The 22,763-nt window shown below is 40.7% G+C and overlaps 2 protein-coding genes across 2 annotated transcripts in view; both read left to right on the top strand.

Moving 5' to 3' along the window:
• On the top strand, positions 3,126-19,275 carry LOC109836576 (aldose 1-epimerase). The gene is made up of 5 exons (XM_020404524.1): positions 3,126-3,298; positions 3,364-3,413; positions 4,835-4,961; positions 17,993-18,097; positions 18,560-19,275. Exons 1-5 carry the CDS (start codon positions 3,187-3,189, stop codon positions 19,183-19,185), a joined length of 1,020 nt encoding a protein of 339 aa, XP_020260113.1. The 5' UTR covers positions 3,126-3,186; the 3' UTR covers positions 19,186-19,275.
• Positions 22,512-22,763, top strand: part of LOC109836574 (putative ER lumen protein-retaining receptor C28H8.4) — a 6,408-nt gene continuing 6,156 nt past the window's right edge. Inside the window, 2 exon segments of the mRNA XM_020404523.1 lie at positions 22,512-22,760; position 22,763. The exon segment at position 22,763 is cut by the window's right edge and continues 140 nt beyond it. Of these exon segments, the coding sequence (XP_020260112.1) occupies positions 22,697-22,760; position 22,763 (65 nt within the window). The 5' untranslated portion in view covers positions 22,512-22,696.

The following is a 22,763-nucleotide window of genomic DNA, read 5'->3' as shown; positions in this document are numbered from 1 at the left end:
CATAACAATGGTAAAGCCTATGTATTCAACATCATAGCACAAAGTCTAAGAGAATTCACTCTCTTAGCACAACGTTACATGCGGAACGGATTTAGACAATCCGCATGCTAGCCCGACTCAAACGGTAGTCGGTAAAGGCTAATCAAATCCGTTAAAGGCTTGGGGTTAGCCAAAAATCCTAAAGTCAACGCCTAACACGCGTCGCCGGGTAGTCTATTCCCGTGAGAAAGACGAAGTCTACGTATTCGAAGTCGTAGCATCAAGTCTAAGGGAGTTCATTCCTTTAGCACAACGTCACATGCGGAACGGACTTAAGACAATCCGCATGTAAGCCCGATTCAAACGGTAATCGGTAAAAGCATGACAAATCCGTTGAGGGCTGAGGATTTGCCAAAAATCCTAAGTCAACGTCTGATACACGTTGCTGTTTAGTCTTTTCACAGGAGAAAGACGAAGTCTACGTATTCAATATCGTAGCACTAAAAGAGTTAACTCTTTTAGCATAACGTCACATGCGGAACGGACTTAAAACAATCCGCATGCTAGCCCGACTCAAACGGTAGTCGGTAAAGGCGCATCAAACCCGTTGATGGCTGAGGATTTGCCAAAAATCCTATAAATACGAAAGTCACTGACGCATCAGCTTCTTTAGTTGGTCTCGTGACCTGAGCAACATACGACGTTCAAAACCCTAAGGTCTACGCCAGACAACGCGTAACCTTAGGTCAACGCCAGTCAACGCGTTGCGATCAAAAGGTCAACGTACGACGGTCAAAACCCCAGGGTCAACGCCGGACAACGCGTAACCTTAGGTCAACGCCAGTCAACGCGTTGCGAGCAAAAATTCAACGTACGACGTTCGAAACCCTAGGGTTAACGCCGGTCAACGCAGGGTGGCTCGGTGGCCGAGCCACCTCAAGGTGGCTCGGCCCAGAGCCGAGCCACCCTGAGGTGGCCGGCCCAGATCTGTGCCTAGGCACAGATCTGAGTGCCTATAAATAGGCTAGGCCTTGGTTCATTTTTGGGGGTTGGAAATTTTGGAGAGGCGAAGCCCTGCTGGATTGGAGACTCAGATCCAAACAAGATTCAAGCTTTAGGACTTCAAGGACTTGCTCATCCAGATCTGGTGCTCGGCGACCGTCAACGCCAAATAAGGCAGGTATTCGAGAGGACCAGATCTCAGATCTACGCGTACGAACTCCGGATCTAAGCTTGGTCTTAGATCCCGAGACTTGAGCGATTGTTTCCTTGGTGAATCAATCCCTCCCGGCTATTATTTCCTTCGTGGAATAATACCCGTCGTACTGCGTAGATCCGACCGGATCTAGATCGCGCGGTGGTCCACGACAAACAACCCCGGCGCAGGCAAAGAACCCACAAAGCGAGCGACCGCAAAACAGGAGCTCGTGATTCGTTCGACAAACAAGGAAACAAAGTTGTAATTTTTCATTTCTTTTTATTTGATTTTCGTTGTAACCGGATCTTATAAAAAGACCGGATCTTTGTAATCGATAAACTGTTACAAGAGTGTACAATGGAATCATTAATGAAGAAAGCAACGAATTTTCCCGCGAACACTAATATATACAACCATTATAACATTCGAAAGATGTATGATCTTACAAAACCTACTCTAAAATTCAATCAATTAAACCTAAGAATAATTTACCAATATACAGACACAGTAGCACACATTTAAGACAATGATAACTACCATTTATAATAGAGTTTAGCAGTGGTTCTATGTTTACGAAGGTTGTAACAAGCAAATGGATAGGGATGTTAATAATAAGTGTCCAAATGATAAATGTTGTAGAGTCGTCGATGATGTAGTACTAATGTTAAGTAATATTCCTTCTTCATGAAATAAATATATCAAAATTGAATATTAATATTATAATCTAAAGTAAATTGACAATGAAAAATGTAATGTATTTAGTTCAGATCCTCATAGAAAATGACACTGAGAAAGCAAAGGTAATATTATGACACAACAAAAATTCTTATTGGATGCACAACAGAAGAATTCATTGCAGAGAAAAAAGAGGTAGCTCCTAACCTTATTTAAGTAATAAATTAAAAATGTAAAAAATTTCATATATATGAAATTAACATTTATTCTTATTAAAATAGGGAAAAAAATCAAAGTCCGTATTGTTAGAATTTTGTGTTGAACATAAGAAATATATTCAACTTCTTTGTGAATTTAAACGAGAAGACAAAAGATGAATGAGCCCAAGGAAAGATAACATGCTCCAGCCTCATATCACAATCGATGTAAACGACGAAGACACTACTCTAGAATTGCCCATGAAAAAGATAAAGATGAAGAAGGATTGATCTCGACTCAATAAAAAATAAAATAGAAGCAACAGAAGATAATGGTTTGTGAATTGTTATAGAATAGTTTAATTTTTTAGTAAAATTAGGAATCTTTAGAAGAGATTTTCATAAACTATTTTTAGTGCTTTCATATGCATATGTTGATGCTTTTATCATATAAAAGTGTACTAGAGTTAGCATTAATCTTTAGTTTAAGATTTTTTATTAACCATTTTTTGTTATTTTAGCCCACTTTAAATCAATCATCTTGGCTCGTTGACTTTATTATTCATCTTCCTTTTATAATGTTATTTTTTCAAGTGTTTTCACTTTCATAACACTATACTTTCTCAGGCCAAGCTCCGTTTCGTACCGATCCAAATAAAATAAAAATAAAAATTGGATTTAGCTTATATTTATCTTCTGACAATTCAACTATCAACATAAAAATTTAAACTGGGTGTAGCCTATTGAAACAAGCATCAAATAAATAAATAATTAAAGTGTAATCGAGGAATAAGTTTTAGTAAGAAAATAAACAAAAAATACTTAAATTAAAGTGAGCAAAAATTATCAAAGTGTAACCGAGGAATAAATTTTATTAAAAAAATAAACCAAAAATGCCTAATAACAGTATCTAATCACGTGCATTGCACGTGCATAAAATCTAGTTTTAAATTAAATAAGCCAGATTATAAAACAAAAAGATTTGAGAAGATTATCAAGAGATAATAAATCTAATATTCTCTCCAGCTGGCACTTTCATTATAGAGGCGGTTTCCTAAATTAACCCCTTTCTTTTTTCTCTCCATTTTGCATTAGGCCCCCCTTGGTGCGTTCTCCTGTTTCTGGAGAGAGGGGGCGATGGCTGAAGAGAAGAAAGCAGAGATCTTTGAGCTCACCAATGGCAAGATCACAGCGAAGATTAGCAACTGGGGAGCCACAATCCTCTCTCTTCTTGTTCCTGATTCCAAAGGTCAATTTCTCTCTCTCCCCTCCTCTTCTCTCTCATCAGTTCTAATCCCTTATCTTTGTTTTCAGGAAATCTTGCTGATGTGGTTCTAGGGTTTGATTCAATCGAACCCTACATCGTGAGTAGCCCCTTAAACTTAACTCATGCTTTAAAGAACCCCCCTCCCCCTGTTCTAGATAGAATTTTGCGTACACGTTTGAATCTTTGGGTTGTGTTGTTTCTTTATGAAAGATTTTTTTTAATTTCTTGACATATTCATTCGATAAAACTGAAATGCCCAGATATGAATAGGGTCTCCTTTCTCTTTTAGCGTTGCTTTCAGCTATTGCTTTGAAATTACTTATACTAACTACTCACTTTGAGATACTTTTAGCTTTTTTCTGGGGGTAAGTTTTTCATTTTAGTTATTTAAAGTATTAATCAAGTTAAATAATGTACCTTAACATTTATACTGGTTATTGAATCCCTGTAATTAACATTTAAGAGAAATTTGAACCGGGATCATCTAATTTTGTGCGTGTGTGTTTTTCCCCTTTTTTGGGAAGTATAAAAGCTACTGCTAACCCTGTCCATGGCATTGCCATGTCACTAAATTTCAACCCTCAAATAGATTTCAGCAATTTGCTGATGTTTAAACCTTGACATAGATACGAGAATTTAACGAGATGCCTCTCTTCTTGAACCAAGAATATGCTTCTATTCTTAACTATTCTTGTGTATCATAGAATTGGGTAGCTACGTGAGGCCTGGTTTGGGGATTGTTGAGAGGTTAGTTATGGGAGGTCCTGGCCCCAGATTCCATAATCAATACCTGGGCTATGGCTTTTATTTGGAGAGGCGGGAAAAGAATTAGATGTTACTGTTGTCTTGTCTTTCGAATATAAAACTTGTAGATGAAAATCCAATTATTTTTTCTTTAATTTTCATATGTCCCCTTTGTTGGCCTTCTTTATTGCAACTGACGAATTCATAAGGAAGTTCCTGTTTCCTCCTTAGTTATGTTACAAACTGTAATTCAAACATGGGAGCAAGTGGCCATTTTTGTATTATTTTTATACCTTGTGTTGCATCTTTTCACTTTATGTTTTTAAGCATGTAGCAGGTCAGTGAAAGACTATTCATTCTTCTCAAGATTAAAAATACCCATTTGAGACATCTTAATTTTTCTTCAATTTACACATAATAAGTTGTAGTTGGTGTAATGTAATATAAGGAGGAAAGAATTTTTTGTCCCTTAGATTTGCTATGTTTACTCTCTTCAAAGATTCTTCCCATTAATTTAAACTGCTTCTTATAACTGTTTCTTTATGTCATCATTCAATTATTTTGAGGTTTCACTGCCTGAGTGCTTCATTGCTTCTTATAGCGACATTCTAATTGCTTATGTGAATAAAACTTTTTCGTATAGTTGATATAATAAGGTATTGGAAAGTTTACTCTCTTGTGAGGCATGATGCTCTTGCTTCAATAGGTCTGTGTACATAGTGGTTTAAAGAACTATATATAATTTTGTATTTTACAGTCATGCATGTTTTTCAGCAAGGTGCTGCACCATACTTTGGATGCATTGTCGGTCGAGTGGCAAACAGAATCAAAGATGGGAAGTTTACTCTCGATGGAGTGGAATACTCTTTGCCCATCAACAAACCACCAAACAGCCTTCATGGTAAAATTCATAATCATCTAGTATTTTCTCCATATATTGCTTGCGTATGGTATTACGTTCAAAACTTCAAAATCACTTGACCTTGAAACTGGGACTTCCCTTTATTTCACAACTACAAATACGCCTTGATGTATTTCATATATGCATGTGCTTTACTGGCTATTTGCAATACTGAATAAATTTTGCACAGGACCAATCCTTAAACCCCACTTTTAAGGAAGAGGCACATTTCCATAAATCCTTCTTGTAAACCCAATTCATGTTTACTTTCTCTAGAGAACCTTTGATGCTCTAATATTTCCTTGTTGCTAGTTTTTTCAGCCTTAGAAATATATTTTTCCAAGAAAATTCATCTGCTATGACTTGTGCCAACTACTAATCTCATCAATCTTACAGGCACAAATAAAGTGGTCTAAACTCTAAACCCCTAACTGGTGGGTCTACATAAGTTAGTAACTTAGCGAGGCATAAATGTTTCCAGCAGTATGCGATGATGCATTTCCTATTCTTTTTGTTAGGATGGTGGAAGTGTGATGACTGATGTGGGATAAGATTGCTAACATTTACTCGGTGAATCTAAACTCTAAACCCCTGATTGGAGGGCTAAGTTGCACAGGTACAAGTATGAGTATGGGTGCGGGTACGGTTATGGGAGACAAAAAATTTGTGAAAGGTAGGGTATAGAGACACAGTTGAAACTCATGAGATATAATCATACTTTTGAGCTCTACATGTAAACGATCGTTTTAAATCAGAGCTTTTAAGATTGAAACGAACTTGGCCCTTATCGAACGAGTTACAAAATGGATGTGAAGTGTAGGATATATGTACAAGAAGTGTATCACGAGTGTTTTAAATTAAACATGCATTATATAATTGAGTACATGCCTGAACAAGTATATGCATATATTTAAGGAGTGTCCAAGAAGTGTCGGGTACGACATGTCTCGGGTAACGGCTCTATATTTGAAGTACATGGTAACATAGTTGGAGGGTCTACATAAGTTAGTAATTTAGTGAGGCATAAATGTTCCCAGCAGCATGCGACCAAGCGTTTTCTATTCTTTTTGTTGGGATAGTGGAAGAGTGATATTGATGTGGGATAATAATGCTAACATTTACTTGGTGAACCTTTTGTCCGTCTCAAATCCCTAAATGAACTTTAAAGCTCTCGCTTATCCCATCTATCCTGAATATCCTAAACCTCAAGCATAAAACTATGACTATTTTACTGATTAATCTTAGTGATTTTGCATAAAGATCCTCTGATAAAGAAAAACACCCAAAAATGACAAATTGAACAACAATCAGCAGGTTCACTTGAAAAGTATGAACCACTGAATTGAGAACAGCAATCACAATTTTGGACCAAACGAAATTCTGAAGTCCCCTGATACGAGTCGCTGAGCGAGCACCTTTGATCGCGAAATTATCAAAGGTGGGTTTTGAGAAGAAAACAGTAAAACACACAAAAACAATTCAATTTGCGAAGGAAAATACATTCTCTAGATTATGAAGAATAAAAGATTACAAAATCTCTCTCTCACAATGTCTCTAGAATAAAGAACAACTTCTCTATCCTCTGTAAACTCTAATCTGATGTTTAGAAACCATAAACAATCCCTATTTATATGTCAAACATCGTGGGTGACAAAGTGGTAAATAACCAATATAAACCCAACCAGGAGTCGCGTCAAAACAAAATCCAGATCGGCCCAGGAAACCCGATCTGATTGACCGATGTGTCACTATCGGTCGACCGGTCACCCCCTATCGGTCGACCAAAAAGAGTGCGTCGGTCGACCGACCAGAGAACATGTTTCTCGACCCTGTAGTGTGTACGAATCTAGTTGACCGGTGCTGGTCGTTCGGTGAACCGGTGCTGGTCGTTCGGTCGACCGACCAGAGCCCTTTCGCCAGTTTCCTGATTTTCACCGTTTTTCTGATTTTGACCGTTTCTGCCGTCAGCCGCGGCTCCGCCCACGCTTCTATTCTCAAGCTACCATGAGAATATCTATCCTCTAGCTCTCATGAGGATCGCTAAGTTCCCGAAGCAGAGAAGATACATCCGTATCATGGCTCCCCCCTTTAGGAACTTGAAGTCTCATTCAAGTTAGAACTTCAGCTGAGAAAACTCTCGAGCTCCCCTTCTTTGTTGAACCACTTGGTTTTGCTAGGAACCTGACCTTGACGTCCAACCAAAAACGACTCATTCGTCCCCCGTCTAATCGTGGTCACATTCCGCTCCAAAATACAATCATCTTTCAGCGGCTCTTCTCTATCAAACCACAAGTCTTCAACATGCGGCAAGATCACTCTGTATCATCCTCATCATCCAACAATGAAGGCTCGAACAACTTCAAATACTTGACATTGATCACCGAATACATGCCTAAATAACGTGTCAAATCCAGCTTGAAGGCGTTGTCACCGATCTGATCGAGAATCCGAAATGGACCATATCGTATATGTTTTAACTTCTTTCCTTCTCCCTATAGCCGCTCCTTACCTAACTTCAGCCACACTGTTAGTCAAAAAGGGAGGGCTCAACTTTCACGCACCAAAAGCATTCGGTGCAATGAAAAGTCTAACTTTCTTATCACCGAATGCTTTCGGTGCAATGAATGACAAAAAGAAGAAAAGCTTTGTTGAAAAGAAGGAAAGTTTTGTTGAAAAAGCTTGTCAAACCCAACAACTGGTATCAGAGCTCTGCTTGTGACGTCTATCAATTTTCTGCGAGATTACTATTTACGTGAATAGTGAATTTTGTGAATAGTGAAATTTTGTCAGCGATACTGGTTCGTCGACAGCAGTGTTCTAATACACGATGGTTCGTAGAAACAGTCAGAAACGATCCAGAGGGTGCCAGATTCGAGTAAGAGCAATGGCTGCAGACGAAGGAAATGTGAAAATTGAGAAGTTCGATGGTACGGACTTTGGCTTTTGGAAGATGCAGATCGAAAATTATCTGTACCAAAAGAAGTTGTATCAATCTCTCTCAGGAAGTAAGTCAGATGACATGAAGGATGAGCATCTTTTGTTGACAAAGAGAATGCTTTGTTGACAAAGAGAGAAAAGAAAGGTGTATGAAGGTGATGTTTTTTCTATATAAAGCATCCGAGAGAGTGCTGGGCATCAATCTAAGTGAGAGAAAAATCAGAGAGGAAATGTGAAGCGTGAGTGAAAAGAAAGGCTCAGAGAAAGGCCTTGGTGAGAGAAAATTGAGAGCAATTTTCAGAGTGATTTTGGGTTGTGAGATTTCTTGTAAACACTTGTAAAATTTTCTCCCCTTAGTGAAAGATCTGCAGTAGCTCGTGGACGTAGACAATTTTGTGCCGAACACACTCTCTCGGATGCTTTATATAGAAAAAACATCACCTTCATACACCTTTCTTTTCTCTCTTTGCCAACAAAACATTCTCTCTTTATCAACAAAAGATGTTCATCCTTCATGTCATCTGGCTTACTTCCTGAGAGAGGTTGATATAGCTTCTTCTGGTACAAATAATCTTCGATCTGCATCTTCCAAAAGCCGAAGTCCGCACCATCAAACTTCTTAATTTTCACATTTCCTTCATCTGCAGCCATCGCTCCCACTTTAATCTGGCACCCTCTAGATCGTTTCCGACTGTTTCTACGAACCACCGTGTACTAGAACACTGCTGTCGACAGTGTTATTAATGCGCGAGGCGCAATACGGGGCGCAGAGCATCTTTACGCGCACATGCGTAAGGCGCAACGTGATGCGAGGCGCACACCGCCCACATAATTTTTTAAAATATATAATCAAGCATGAAAGAACATGTTTTTAGAATTCACATGAAAAATATCATGATAAATAATATCTTACTACAAAATCACAATATAATGCCTTAATTTCTAATGCTAACACCCAACATAGTAGCAAAATTTATAAATTTTTAAATTAAATGTTAAATCAAGACTAATATCCAAGCAACAAATTAGTAATGATCCTTAATTGAAGGCTACTAAAAAGGACTAATGGATTTATTTTGCTTTTTGGGATATGAAATATCAAGTATAAATACTCGATTGAAATGTTAACAAACAAAACTATATGAGGATATGTATTACATGCACCCTGCACAAACTAAGGATGTACGCGAGGCACAAAAGGCACTGTTACATCAGAAGTGGGGCGCTTCACCACCGCCCCGCATCGTAAGGCGCATGAGGCGCAATGAGGCGCGCGCATTTGAAAACTTCAATATCGTAGCACTAAAAGGGTTAACTCTTTTAGCTTAAACGTCACATAGGAGCGGACTTAAACAATCCGCATGCTAGCCCGACTCAAACGGTAGTCGGTAAAGGCTAATCAAATCCGTTGAAGGCTGGGGATTAGCCAAAAATCCTAAAGTCAACGCCTAACACGCGTTGCCGGGTAGTCTATTCCCGTGAGAAAGACGAAGTCTACGTATTCAATATCGTAGCACTAAAAGGGTTAACTCTTTTAGCTTAAACGTCACATAGGAGCGGACTTAAACAATCCGCATGCTAGCCCGACTCAAACGGTAGTCGGTAAAGGCTAATCAAATCCGTTGAAGGCTGGGGATTAGCCAAAAATCCTAAAGTCAACGCCTAACACGCGTCGCCGGGTAGTCTATTCCCGTGAGAAAGACGAAGTCTACGTATTCAATATCGTAGCACTAAGAGCGTTAACTCTCTTAGCACGACGTCACATGCGGAACGGACTTAAACAATCCGCATGCTAGCCCGGCTCAAACGGTAGTCGGTAAAGGCTCATCAAATCCGTTGATGGCTGAGGATTTGCCAAAAATTCTATAACTGCGAGTCATTGACGCATCAACTCCCCTAGTTGGTCTCGTGACTCGAGCACCCAACAAATTCAGGATAAAATCCACACATGCAGATGAATCAACTTTAACAGTTGGTCCTGCAACCCCAACATTCGGGACTGCGATGCTCCAATACCTTAAGAGCTTAAACTGTGTATACTCCAGCAAACGTACGAGTATAAACTGTGTTAATGGCGATCCGTAAACCCTAGGGTCAGCGCCGGTCAACGCGTAACCCTAGGTCAACGCCAGTCAACGCGTTGCAACCGAAGTCAACGTTCGACGATTCGAAACCCTAGGGTGGACGCCGGTCAACGCGTAACCCTAGGTCAACGCCGGTCAACGCGTTGCGATAAAAAGCCAACACACGGGGATCCGAAACCCTAAGCCAGCACAATGTGGCGGAGGTAGTTCAAAGTCAACTCAATGACACGAGCCAAACTCAATTCATCAGCTGCAGACTCGAGACTCCGACGACGGCCAGACGATAAACGCAGCGCCGGAAGAACCTCGGCTATTCGTCAAAGCATCGGATAGATCGAAAATCGAAAGAGTCAAGAGTTGAAGCTAACTACGCCGACTGAAGGCCAGATCAATCACATCCAAAGTATTCCAGCCTCTTCTATAAAAGAAACGAGTCAGGAACACTTTGGAGGGGGTATCTGTAGGCATCAAAAATTGCCTATAGTTCTCCACAACCGGTTCAGTGTTAACGAGCGACGATGGACGTCACCATCCAATCCACATGAGCCTAATCGACGTCGACGAACGACTGAAGTGAATCGACGAGTTACATGAGCGGATAGGACTTCGGAATCACGAAGACCCGGACCAATCGGGAACCCGGCGGGGTTGACAAAAAGGACAACGCCCTTCATGCCTCGACCACTCTACAGATAATCCAATCACCAGAGCAGGTCAAACTCAACTGGTATCAGAGCTCTGCTTGTGACGTCTATCAATTTTCTGCGAGATTACTATTTACGTGAATAGTGAATTTTGTGAATAGTGAAATTTTGTCAGCGATACTGGTTCGTCGACAGCAGTGTTCTAATACACGATGGTTCGTAGAAACAGTCAGAAACGATCCAGAGGGTGCCAGATTCGAGTAAGAGCAATGGCTGCAGACGAAGGAAATGTGAAAATTGAGAAGTTCGATGGTACGGACTTTGGCTTTTGGAAGATGCAGATCGAAAATTATCTGTACCAAAAGAAGTTGTATCAATCTCTCTCAGGAAGTAAGTCAGATGACATGAAGGATGAGCATCTTTTGTTGACAAAGAGAATGCTTTGTTGACAAAGAGAGAAAAGAAAGGTGTATGAAGGTGATGTTTTTTCTATATAAAGCATCCGAGAGAGTGCTGGGCATCAATCTAAGTGAGAGAAAAATCAGAGAGGAAATGTGAAGCGTGAGTGAAAAGAAAGGCTCAGAGAAAGGCCTTGGTGAGAGAAAATTGAGAGCAATTTTCAGAGTGATTTTGGGTTGTGAGATTTCTTGTAAACACTTGTAAAATTTTCTCCCCTTAGTGAAAGATCTGCAGTAGCTCGTGGACGTAGACAATTTTGTGCCGAACACACTCTCTCGGATGCTTTATATAGAAAAAACATCACCTTCATACACCTTTCTTTTCTCTCTTTGCCAACAAAACATTCTCTCTTTATCAACAAAAGATGTTCATCCTTCATGTCATCTGGCTTACTTCCTGAGAGAGGTTGATATAGCTTCTTCTGGTACAAATAATCTTCGATCTGCATCTTCCAAAAGCCGAAGTCCGCACCATCAAACTTCTTAATTTTCACATTTCCTTCATCTGCAGCCATCGCTCCCACTTTAATCTGGCACCCTCTAGATCGTTTCCGACTGTTTCTACGAACCACCGTGTACTAGAACACTGCTGTCGACAGTGTTATTAATGCGCGAGGCGCAATACGGGGCGCAGAGCATCTTTACGCGCACATGCGTAAGGCGCAACGTGATGCGAGGCGCACACCGCCCACATAATTTTTTAAAATATATAATCAAGCATGAAAGAACATGTTTTTAGAATTCACATGAAAAATATCATGATAAATAATATCTTACTACAAAATCACAATATAATGCCTTAATTTCTAATGCTAACACCCAACATAGTAGCAAAATTTATAAATTTTTAAATTAAATGTTAAATCAAGACTAATATCCAAGCAACAAATTAGTAATGATCCTTAATTGAAGGCTACTAAAAAGGACTAATGGATTTATTTTGCTTTTTGGGATATGAAATATCAAGTATAAAGACTCGATTGAAATGTTAACAAACAAAACTATATGAGGATATGTATTACATGCACCCTGCACAAACTAAGGATGTACGCGAGGCGTAAAAGACGCTGCTGCATCAGAAGTGGGGCGCTTCACCACCGCCCCGCATCGTAAGGCGCATGAAGCGCAATGAGGCGCGCGCCTTTGAAAACACTGGCTGTCGACGAACCAGTGTCGCTGACAAAATTTCACTATTCACAAAATTTACTATTCACGTAAATAGTAATCTCGCAGAAAATTGATAGACGTCACAAGCAGAGCTCTGATACCAGTTGTTGGGTTTGACAAGCTTTTTCAACAAAACTTTCCTTCTTTTCAACAAAGCTTTTCTTCTTTTTGTCATTCATTGCACCGAAAGCATTCGGTGACAAGAAAGTTCGACTTTTCATTGCACCGAATGCTTTTGGTGCGTGAAAGTTGAGCCCTCCCTTTTTGACTAACACATACCATGTCACCTTTTCTGAAATTACAAGGAATTCGATATTGATCATGTTTCGCCTTGTACTTTGCTTGTGATTTCTTCAACTGTGCTTCAACCATAGCATGAATCTGTGCAATTTTCTCCAGAAATCGCTGAGCCTCCTGCCTTTCACTCCCTTCTTTGTCGTCGGCCGTAGCTTCACTAGAGAATACTAAATCGAACGGACTTGGAGGTAAGAACCCGTAACACGTCTCAATCGGTGACTTTTCCGAAGATCCATGAATCGCCCGATTGAAAGCAAACTGGAGATATGGTAAGCTCTCATCCCAAGTCTTGGGATGCCTGGAATTATACCCCGCAACATGTGAACAATAGTCCGGTTGACTACTTCTGTTTGCCCGTCTAATTGTTAATGAAAGGTCGTGCTCTTCTTCAATCTGGTGTCCATCAAACTCCACAAAGAATCCCAAAAGTGCCCGAGGAACCTGCTATCCTTATCCGAAATAATCAAACTCGGCAAATCAAAGTGCTTCCACACATGCTCAAAGAACAACTGCACTGCACCCGTTCCCGTCACGGTCTTCTTGCAAGGAATCAAGATCACCATCTTGCTGAATCGGTCCACCACAACGAATAAGTAATCATGCCCGCGCTTGGTCGCTGGCAACCCTCCTAGGAAATTCATAGAAATACTCTTCCACGGTCTAGAAGGTACTAGCAGCGGTAGATACAATCTCCTCTTTCTGTTAGAAGACTTCGATATGCAATATAACTTATACCCTCCATCATACTTGGTAACATCCTCTTAACATCTTTGGCCAAAAGACATGGCGTCAGAGATTGAGAAACGTCTTTTAAATCCCAAAATGACCTTGCACACGTGATGTATGTGCCTCTCTAATCCACTGCAACTGATCGTCATCCTCCGGAATGCAAAGTGATGTCCCACAATACAACAAACCATCTTCTCTGAGCTCATACTCCCCCTTCCGACCAGCCTTCACCTGCTCGAACACACTACTGAAATCTCTACTGGATGTGTACATCTGCAGATACTCTAAAAGAACCAATGGCTGAATACGTGTTGCTACCAACAAAGCTCTCGCTAGCGGTCGAGATAGCATATTGGCCAATTTGTTAGTCGCCCCCTTGTAATGACGATGTTGAACGCCATCAAATAGGACATCCACTTCATGTGCCTTGCCTGTTGTAGCTTCGTCTGGGCATGTAGAAACTCCAATGGCTTGTGATCCGAGTGCACAACCAGCTCCTTACCCAATAAGGACACCCTCTAATGCTTGATCGCCTGGTAGAGCGTATAAAACTCCTTATCGTAAGTCGGATAGTTCTGAATAGCACTTGTAAGCATCTCAGAATGGTACTCCACCGGCTTCACATCCTGCATCAACACAGCGCCCATAGCATAGCTAGAAGCGTCGGTCTCTACCTCGAAGGTCCTCTGCAAATTAGGCAATGCCAACATCGGTACCTCCGAGATCTTCCTCTTTAGTAATTAAAAAACCTCCTCATGCATCCGCCCCCACTCGAACTGAACATTCGCCTTAGTAAGGCCATGTAAATTTGCCGCATAAGTAGAAAAATTTCGAATAAACTTGCACAAATACTGGCAAGCCCCCATGAAGCTCCTCACATCCGTTACTGCCCTAGGCATCAGCCACTTCGTGATCACTACCACCTTGCTTGGATCTATTCTCCGCTGGCCTTCTCCCACAATGAAACCGAGATACACCAACTCGTCCTTCCCAAATTCGCACTTCTTCCCGTTGAGCTTCAGCTGACCGTCCCGTAACACTTCAAACACCTTCTCAACATGAACTAGATGCCTCCCTAGGTCCTGCTATACACAAAGATATCATCGAGGTAAACTATCATAAAATCCTCTATAAAAGGTCGTAACAAATCATTCATGAGCCTTATAGAGGTCGTTGGAGCGTTGCATAACCCGAACGACATCACCAACCACTCGAACAGGCCCTGCTTGATCTTGAACGCAGTCTTCCAAGTGTCATCCTCCCGAATCCTCACCTGATGGTAACCAGATTTAAGATCCAACTTTGTAAAGAACCTCGCTCCTTCCAACTGGTCCATAAGATCATCGATCCGTGGTAGTGGGTAACGATTCTTGACCGTTATCTTGTTGAGCACCCGGTAATCCACACACATGCGCCAGCCTCCATCCTTTTTGGGCACCAACAACACTGGCGACCCGCAAGGCAAACAACTCGGCACTATCACTCCTGTCTCTAGAAGCTCCTGAACTTGCTTCTTAATCTCTTCAGACTCCTGTATGGATGTGCTTTGAAGACCTATATTCGACAAAGAACTCTCTCCCATCAACATAATCTTGTGCTCCACACTCCGTCTCGGCGGAAGTCTAATGATCTTTGAAAACATGTCCGCATACTTGGCCTTCAACCTGTCAAGATCTCCTTCCTGAAGCTTGCTCAAGGTTGTCAAGCATACTCTACTCAGCTGCTCCTCGTAAGGCCTAATGAACAATAAAATAAACTTCTTGCTTGTATTCACTAGCCTCTTCGCCTGAGTCACCGTCACCAAGCTCGTCTCCTGCGGAAGGGACGCCGACCGAAATATGAACTGCTCGCTGTCCTTGGTGAACATGTACTTCTGGGCCTGCCTGTCGTAGACTACGTACCTATCCCACAAATAAGGATTGTCCAGTATAACCTGACAAACATCCAACGGAACGACGTCACACGTGACCTCATCAATGTATGACTCGTGGAGTGCAAATCTGAAAGTGCATTGATTAACTACACTCAACCACGCCTCCTTCTGAATCCACCCTAAAGGATAGGGCTTCGGATGCTTGATCGTCTTTAGACCCAACTTCTGAACCATGACCTCAGATATCAAATTCTTCTAGCTCCCTGGATCAACTATGACATCAACTAAGCTGGTCTTCACCTACAACTTGAGAACAAAGAGCTGCTCCCGAGGGTCTTCGTTTTCTTTCGCGGCCTGCTTCCCTGCCATAAAGTTGAGACTGTTGTTGGGCTCTGTTATCCCTGAGACTTCTTTCGGACTTTGTGCTATCACGTATGTCTTTTTCTCCTCCTTTTTTAACCCCTTCGGCTTGAGATGAGGATACTTCTCCCAGTACTGATCAGCGATGTGCCCTGTCTGCTTGCAATGATTACAAGTTATTTATTCTTTCCCTGGATCACCCTTCTTCTCATCCTTAAGTTGGGAGCCACTAGACTTGCCTCCAGCTTGCTTGGTATCTCCCTTCATCTCGTTGCTCTTCTTCTGCATACCTTCAATGGCAATAACCTTCACATTTGCCTCCGCAATCGACTCTACCGTGAATAGCTTCATCTCTTTTCGGATGTATTCATTCAGCCCCGCCATATACTTCATGAAAATAGAGTACTCCGTCGCGATGTTGAGGACCATCGCCTGCTGCTGGAACTTCGTGATGTATTCTTGAATGATCTGATTGAATCTTTGGCGCAAGCCGTATCACTTGTACTAACGTTCCTCAAGGAACCCTACTCTTCATGGAATCCCACCGGGTAGAACTGCTTCCTTAGTAGCTCATTGAACATGTTCCACGACACCGATTTCTTCTTCTATTTGTAGTAGAATTTTTACCACGTCAACACGTGCCCTGAAAGCTTCAATGTCGTAAAAATAATTTTCTCCTTTGATGAATAGCCATAAAGAATGAAATAGGTTTTCATACGCTCGATCCAATCATCAAGCCTCTCAACGTCGACACTCCCATCATAAACATGATTCTCAACTCTAAAATCAATTTTCGGATTCTGGTAAGAACTCTTACCCCCTTGTTGCGGAATAGTCTTAACGGCCTCGACCTCCTCGTCGGAATCTGAATTCTCACTACCTCCATCAGATTCTATTGGTTTCTTTTTGGGCCCGCCGAAGATTCACCTTTCTTTTCGCCTCCGTGGATGAGATCGACGAACTTCATGAGAGTCGAACTGATTGTCTCGATCTGTTTTTTCATCGCATCAAGCCTCGATGAATTGTTGCTTTCTGTCATCTTCTTCCTTGATTTCTGGGCTTCTTCCAAAGAAATAAGAATATCGCCTAGCTTCTTGTATTGCGATCGAGTAAGGACCATACACATGATACCCCTTCACAGGATCTGATCACTCTGATACCAACTTGGTACGAGTTGCCGAGCGAGCACATTTGATCGCGAAATTATCAAATATGAGTTTTGAGAATAAAACAGTAAAACACACAAAAACAATTCAATTGGCGAAGGAAAATACCTACTCTAGATTATGAAGAATAAAATATTACAAAATCTCTCTCTTACAATCTCTCTAGAATAAAGAACAACTTCTCTGTCCTCTGTAAACTCTAATCTGATGTTTAGAAACCCTAAACAATCACTATTTATATGTCAAACAACGTGGATGCCAAAGTGGTAAATAACTAATACAAACCCAACCAGGAGTCGCGTCAAAACAGAATCCAGATCGGCCCAGGAAACCCAATCCGGTCGACCGATGTACCACTATTGGTCGATCGGTCACCCCCTATTGGTCGACCAAAAAGAGTGCGTCGGTCAACCGACCAGAGAACATGTTTCTCGACCCTGTAGTGTGTACGAATCCGGTCGACCGGTGCTGGTCGTTCGGTCAACCGGTGCTGGTCGTTCGGTCGACCGGCCAGAGCCTTTTGCCAATTTCCTGATTTTCGCTGTTTTCCTGATTTTGACCGTTTTCGCCACCATCCGCGGCTCCGACCATGCTTTTATTCTCAAGCTACCATGAGAATCATCTATTCTCAAGCTCCCATGAGGATCGTTAAGTTCACGAAGCAGAGAAGATACACACGTATCATCTCCTCTCTCATTAGAAATTTTGAATTCTAGTTTTCCCAAACGCTAGTTGGTATCCTATTTGTCTAAAGCTCTCTTGAGCCTTAAAAGTCTCCTAAAGCCTCTCAATCTTCAATGAGCTTTTGTCAAAAAAGAAGTGGTTGGCTAGTCATGTCACGTGATGGACGAAGTTAATTGGAATGTCCAAAACCCTAATGGATGTAATAGTATCAACAATTCTTGTAACACAGTTGATCTGGTAGAATTTATGTTGCTGATGGAGGATTGTAGAACCAGTAAATTATATTGAAATAAGTATCCATGTATGGGTGTGCAATGACTTTGTCAAGATTTTTTTTGGCCGATGCTATCTTAAACAGCCCTTCTAAAAACCCTGTGATTGAATAATATGTGAGCTAGAGCAAACAATAAAAGGTGTCTTGCATCATGCATTATAATTTGCTAGTTATTTTTTCTACTCACAATACCGCATTTTATTTTCCAATTTAAGATGATTCAGTACGCATTCAAAATGGCCCATGAATTACGTCCCGAGAGGCCAAAGTCCATAAAAGTTTTCAGCTGTATTATCTTATCGAGTGTTATTACTAGAAACAATTGCTACTAACAAATTCTTCAATGTTCTACCTTCAGGTGGGCGCAAGGGATTTGACAAAGTAATATGGGAGGTTGTGGAGTTTAACCGTGGTGAAACCCCATCAATCACCTTCAAATATCACAGTAAAGATGGAGAGGAAGGTAGCATAGATTTATTATTAAATTCCTTTTTGGCAAAAATAGCTTTTGAATTTTTTTTTGTGTATTCCCTACAAGTGTAAATAGGGGCTGGTGTGTACCTCCATGCTCTAGGATGGTGTCTAACTGAAGTGGCATACGTCCAGGCTGTTAGCTATGATATGTGAATGTTGTTGTTTTGGTTTGTAATGGTATTGGTTTGTAATGGTCTGGATTTCTGCCATATCAGTAACACACCAGCTAAGTGTAGGGGTGAGCCCACATTTACTCTCACTATAGTTGCCCTCGGCGTATTTGTCTTCCCTGTAATTTATGTTGTCCCTCCTATAACTGTAGTGCCTCGGTAATAGGAAAAAGATCTTAAAAAAAGAATTCCATGATGATTTTTGTCAATTTTGGGCTTGAAGTTTTGTGGATTCCAAAAAGTTTATATGTGCAAAATGCTTCTGAAAATTTTGTCCACAGGGTACCCTGGAGATGTGAGCGTCACCGCAACTTACTCCATCCCTTCACCCACAACACTGAAGCTAGTCATGGAAGCGGTGCCTGAAAACAAACCGACACCGATGAACCTAGCTCAACACACATACTGGAACATTGCGGGTCACAACTCCGGCAACATCCTGGACCACTCAATCCAAATCTTCGCACGTCACTTCACCCCCGTCGACGAGTACACTGTCCCAACGGGTGAAATAAAGCCAGTAAACAACACCCCCTTCGACTTCACCACAGAAAATAAAATCGGGAGCAGAATTCAAGAAGTGGGTCTTGGATACGATCACAATTATGTACTAGACTGTGGAGAACAGAAAGGAGGAGGTCTGAAACTCGCTGCTAAATTGAAGGATCCTTCGAGTTCGAGGGTTTTGAGCCTGTGGACAACTGCACCGGGAGTTCAGTTTTATACGGGGAATTACGTAAATGGTGTTGTGGGTAAAGGAGGGGCTGTGTATGGGAAACATGCAGGGGTTTGTCTTGAGACTCAAGGGTTCCCGAATGCGATCAATCAGGCAAAATTTCCATCTGTTGTGGTTCGGCCTGGAGAGAAGTATGAGCATGTTATGGTGTATGAGTTCTCAGTTGAGTGATGTAATGCGCTAATGTTGATGGGAGAATAATGTCGTGATGTTGAACTTATGAGAGAAGAATAAAGTGGGTTCAGGTTATTGATTTGTTTTTTTATAGTCCCTAGAATGATGCAAAGGGTTACTGCACATAAACCGTGTTAGTGAAGTGTGAATAATGCCAACCATATTACTCTTTTCTGCACTACCTGCAGATTATAAGAAAGAAAAGTGTGGGCTTCGTTGAGGGGCATTGATTTTATTTATTAAAAAAAAAACTTAAAGAGAACGGACTTTACTTTTCTCTCTTGTCGTGTAGAAGTAGTGTAGGAATGGTAATGTAGTTATCACTACTCCTCTAGTAATGTTGTTTCGAAGTTATTGGCCCCGTAGTTTCATCGTTCTGAACTTACTGCTCCTATATCTTCATTGTTTTGAATTTACTATCCTTGTAGTTTCATAATGCACGTAAGACTCCTCGGGTGAAATCTATTTGACTCTTCTGCCCTCAGTGAAATTTTGGTAGATATTGTTTCCGGTGGTAGCGAGTGAGTCTAATATGAGGGTAAAAAAAAAAATCAAAAAATTAATCTTGGGGACATATCTGCAGCAATGAAGTTACATGGGTAGTACGAACCATTGCGGAAAAGATGCAGGTATTGTCCCTAATATCTGCTAAAGATTAGAGTGTAGTGGGTAAAATAAATTGCGTTCAAGAGTATAGTGAATAAAATAAATGTTTAATTGCAGACCGTGGCTTTGCCCAGATCCTCTGTATCTCTTAATTGTGCGGGTAGACTTTTTGAGTGGGTTCTTTTTTAAAACGAGAAATTTTTTTTTTTTTTAGAGTCAGAAAGATCCCATTAGTTCTATTGGTATGGATAAAATTTTAGAAACTTAAAAAAGAGCGAAAAGAGTTTTGAAATGGACAAATTTTCAAAATGAACCGATTTCGAATTTTAAATAGCAAAACCGACCTTATCGAAATTTAAATAGCAAAACCGACCCTTTTCAGAAGAAAAGGGTCGGTTTTGCTGCGGAAGATTTTTTACGACATACACGGGACTGCTAGTCCCGTGTATTTCGTGGCAATTTCGAATAACACGGGACTAGCAGTCCCGTGCGATCGGGGGTAAAAAATTGAAACCCGTGACTTTCTTCCTCTTTACCTCACTCATTTTCACCCAAACCAGTTTCACCCCCACCTCTTTCACCGCTACTTCAATGGGAGCCTCGGCGTCGGATTGAATAGTATGCCGATGTATGAGGGAGGTTTTAGGAAAATGTTTATGTTATCCAAGTCATTAAATTTTGATGGAATGATGAATGAAATACACAGAGTTACGAAAATTAATAAAGCATGTTATGCAATTAAAGTGTTCTTCAATTGTCCGGTAAATGAGAGTAGAACTATTGCTGTGGCGATTACCGACGATGAGGAATTGAATGACATGAAACAATTAGTGGAGAAGCAAGTGTCAGTTGAGTTGTTCATTGAGAAGTATCCGATTCAAGAATTTGCCCAAGTTTCACGACCACAAGGAGAGTTTTCTCGGATGATGGACTTAGACAATGAGTCGAGTGGTTTTATGACATCTCCAAGTCAAGAGCCGTGGTGTCAACTACAACATTTAAGTGGGCATTCTCTTGGTGGGACGTCAAGTACTATATTTAACGACGCATCGGGCTATGTTACGGGTGATCTACCGGCCGGATCAATTGTAGAAGAAGAAGTAAATGATGACTCAGAAGATATTGAAGAAGAAGACGTGCAAATTGATAGCATGCATGTGGCAGTTGGAATCGATGATGATTCTCGTTGGATGGATCAATTTAATGTTAACAATGATTATGTGGAAGCTGAAGATCCGTTGCCCGACGAGTTTCATAATGAAGATTGGATAAATACTTCGCAAGCTGAATTTGTTGATGTTGGTCCAAACTTTCAACGGCCTGAAGACTTCACTTTTAAAAAAGGGGACCTATTCGAGAGCAAGGAAGCATTGATCTTTGCGGTGCGAGAATGGTCTATAAAAAATCGGGTCAATTTCAAGCCTGTAAAAACTAATACAACCAACTACTATGTAAAATGTTATTTTATTGTTATATAAATTACAATCCTATTTTGATATGTACATTACAAACGTATTTCGGGACAATAGATGGTTTTTGGATTTGTAGCTGAGATTGTGGTGTGACTTATTAGATTTGTAAGTGGGTTTGTGGCGTGATTTGTTGGATTTGGATTCGTAAGTTTGTGGCGTGATTTGTTGGATTTGGATTCGTACGTTTGTGGTGTATTTTATGATTTTTAGATTTGATATGTGTTTATACAGGGAATTGACATGAGTTTGTACAGGGAATTGATATATGTGTTTATGCAATGGTGTAATTTATGATTGTTGCGTTTGAAATATGCGTTTGTACAGGGAATTATCCCGTAGCAGAAATACATGCATAGTGAATGTGCAGGAAATGCACGGGACTGCTAGTCCCGTGCATTTCATTGCGCCCAGGAATTGCACGGGACTAGCAGTCCCGTGCTATTGTTTTTTGCAGAGACAGCAGGCTCTGTAAAATGCACGGGACTGTTAGTCCCGTGCATTTCTTTTTTGCAGACCTTCGTTCCTCTCTGTAATAAACACGGGACTGCTAGTCCCGTGTTATTCGAAATTGCCACGAAATACACGGGACTAGCAGTCCCGTGTATGTCGTAAAAAATCTTCCGCAGCAAAACCGACCCTTTTCTTCTGAAAAGGGTCGGTTTTGCTATTTAAATTTCGATAAGGTCGGTTTTGCTATTTAAAATTCGAAATCGGTTCATTTTGAAAATTTGTCCTTTTGAAATTGTATGTCTACTCTTTGTTGGCAAAATAATAATACAAAGGATCTATCAACACTAATAAAACTTTAGGGTCTGTTTGGTGAACTCTTCAAAACTAGGCTAAGAGCGACTATGACTCAGTTTTGAAATAAACTGGTTCTTTTTTGAAGTGATTTGAAAAAGAACCAATTTAAATGCCTTTTTTTTCTTAGAAAAAATTAGCCCAGAACTGTTCCCGTTTTCACCAATAAAAAATAAAGGAATTGATACTACAAGGAGTCTATCAGCATTTCACCGTGAAATAAATATTGCTAAGTTAGTTTATGAGTGAAGTTTTAGAAACATAAGGAATTGATTTTTTTTTTTTTAACTTAAAAGTATATTTGTTTTGAAGGGCTTATATTCCCAGCAAAAAATAATTTTGGATGATATAGACTCCTTGTAGTTCGCCTAAACACGCCCAGCCAAATCTTTCCCTGATAAAAATTCCAATATCCTAAAACGACTCGGACCAAAATTATTACTGGACCCCAATATCCTAAAACGACTCGTACCAAAATTATTACTAGACCCAAAAGTCCTCTCCTATTTTCTCTCCCCACCTCCTTCTTCTACCCCCAAGAATCCTGCGATCCTCTGAACTTCTGGCTATAATAATAACTGATCGATATCAGAGAGAGAAAGGGAGAACGCAAAGCGAAAGCGAAAGCAATGATGAGGGGGCCAAAGAGGCCGCTAGGTCTAGTATCGGGATGGTTCCGCCGGCAGCCGGCGAAGG

This window comes from Asparagus officinalis, chromosome 4, assembly GCF_001876935.1.
Source record: "Asparagus officinalis chromosome 4, Aspof.V1, whole genome shotgun sequence".
Lineage (NCBI taxonomy): Eukaryota > Viridiplantae > Streptophyta > Magnoliopsida > Asparagales > Asparagaceae > Asparagus > Asparagus officinalis.
The sequence above is the reverse complement of the archived record's forward strand: the minus strand, read 5'-3'. Positions and strand labels throughout refer to the sequence as shown.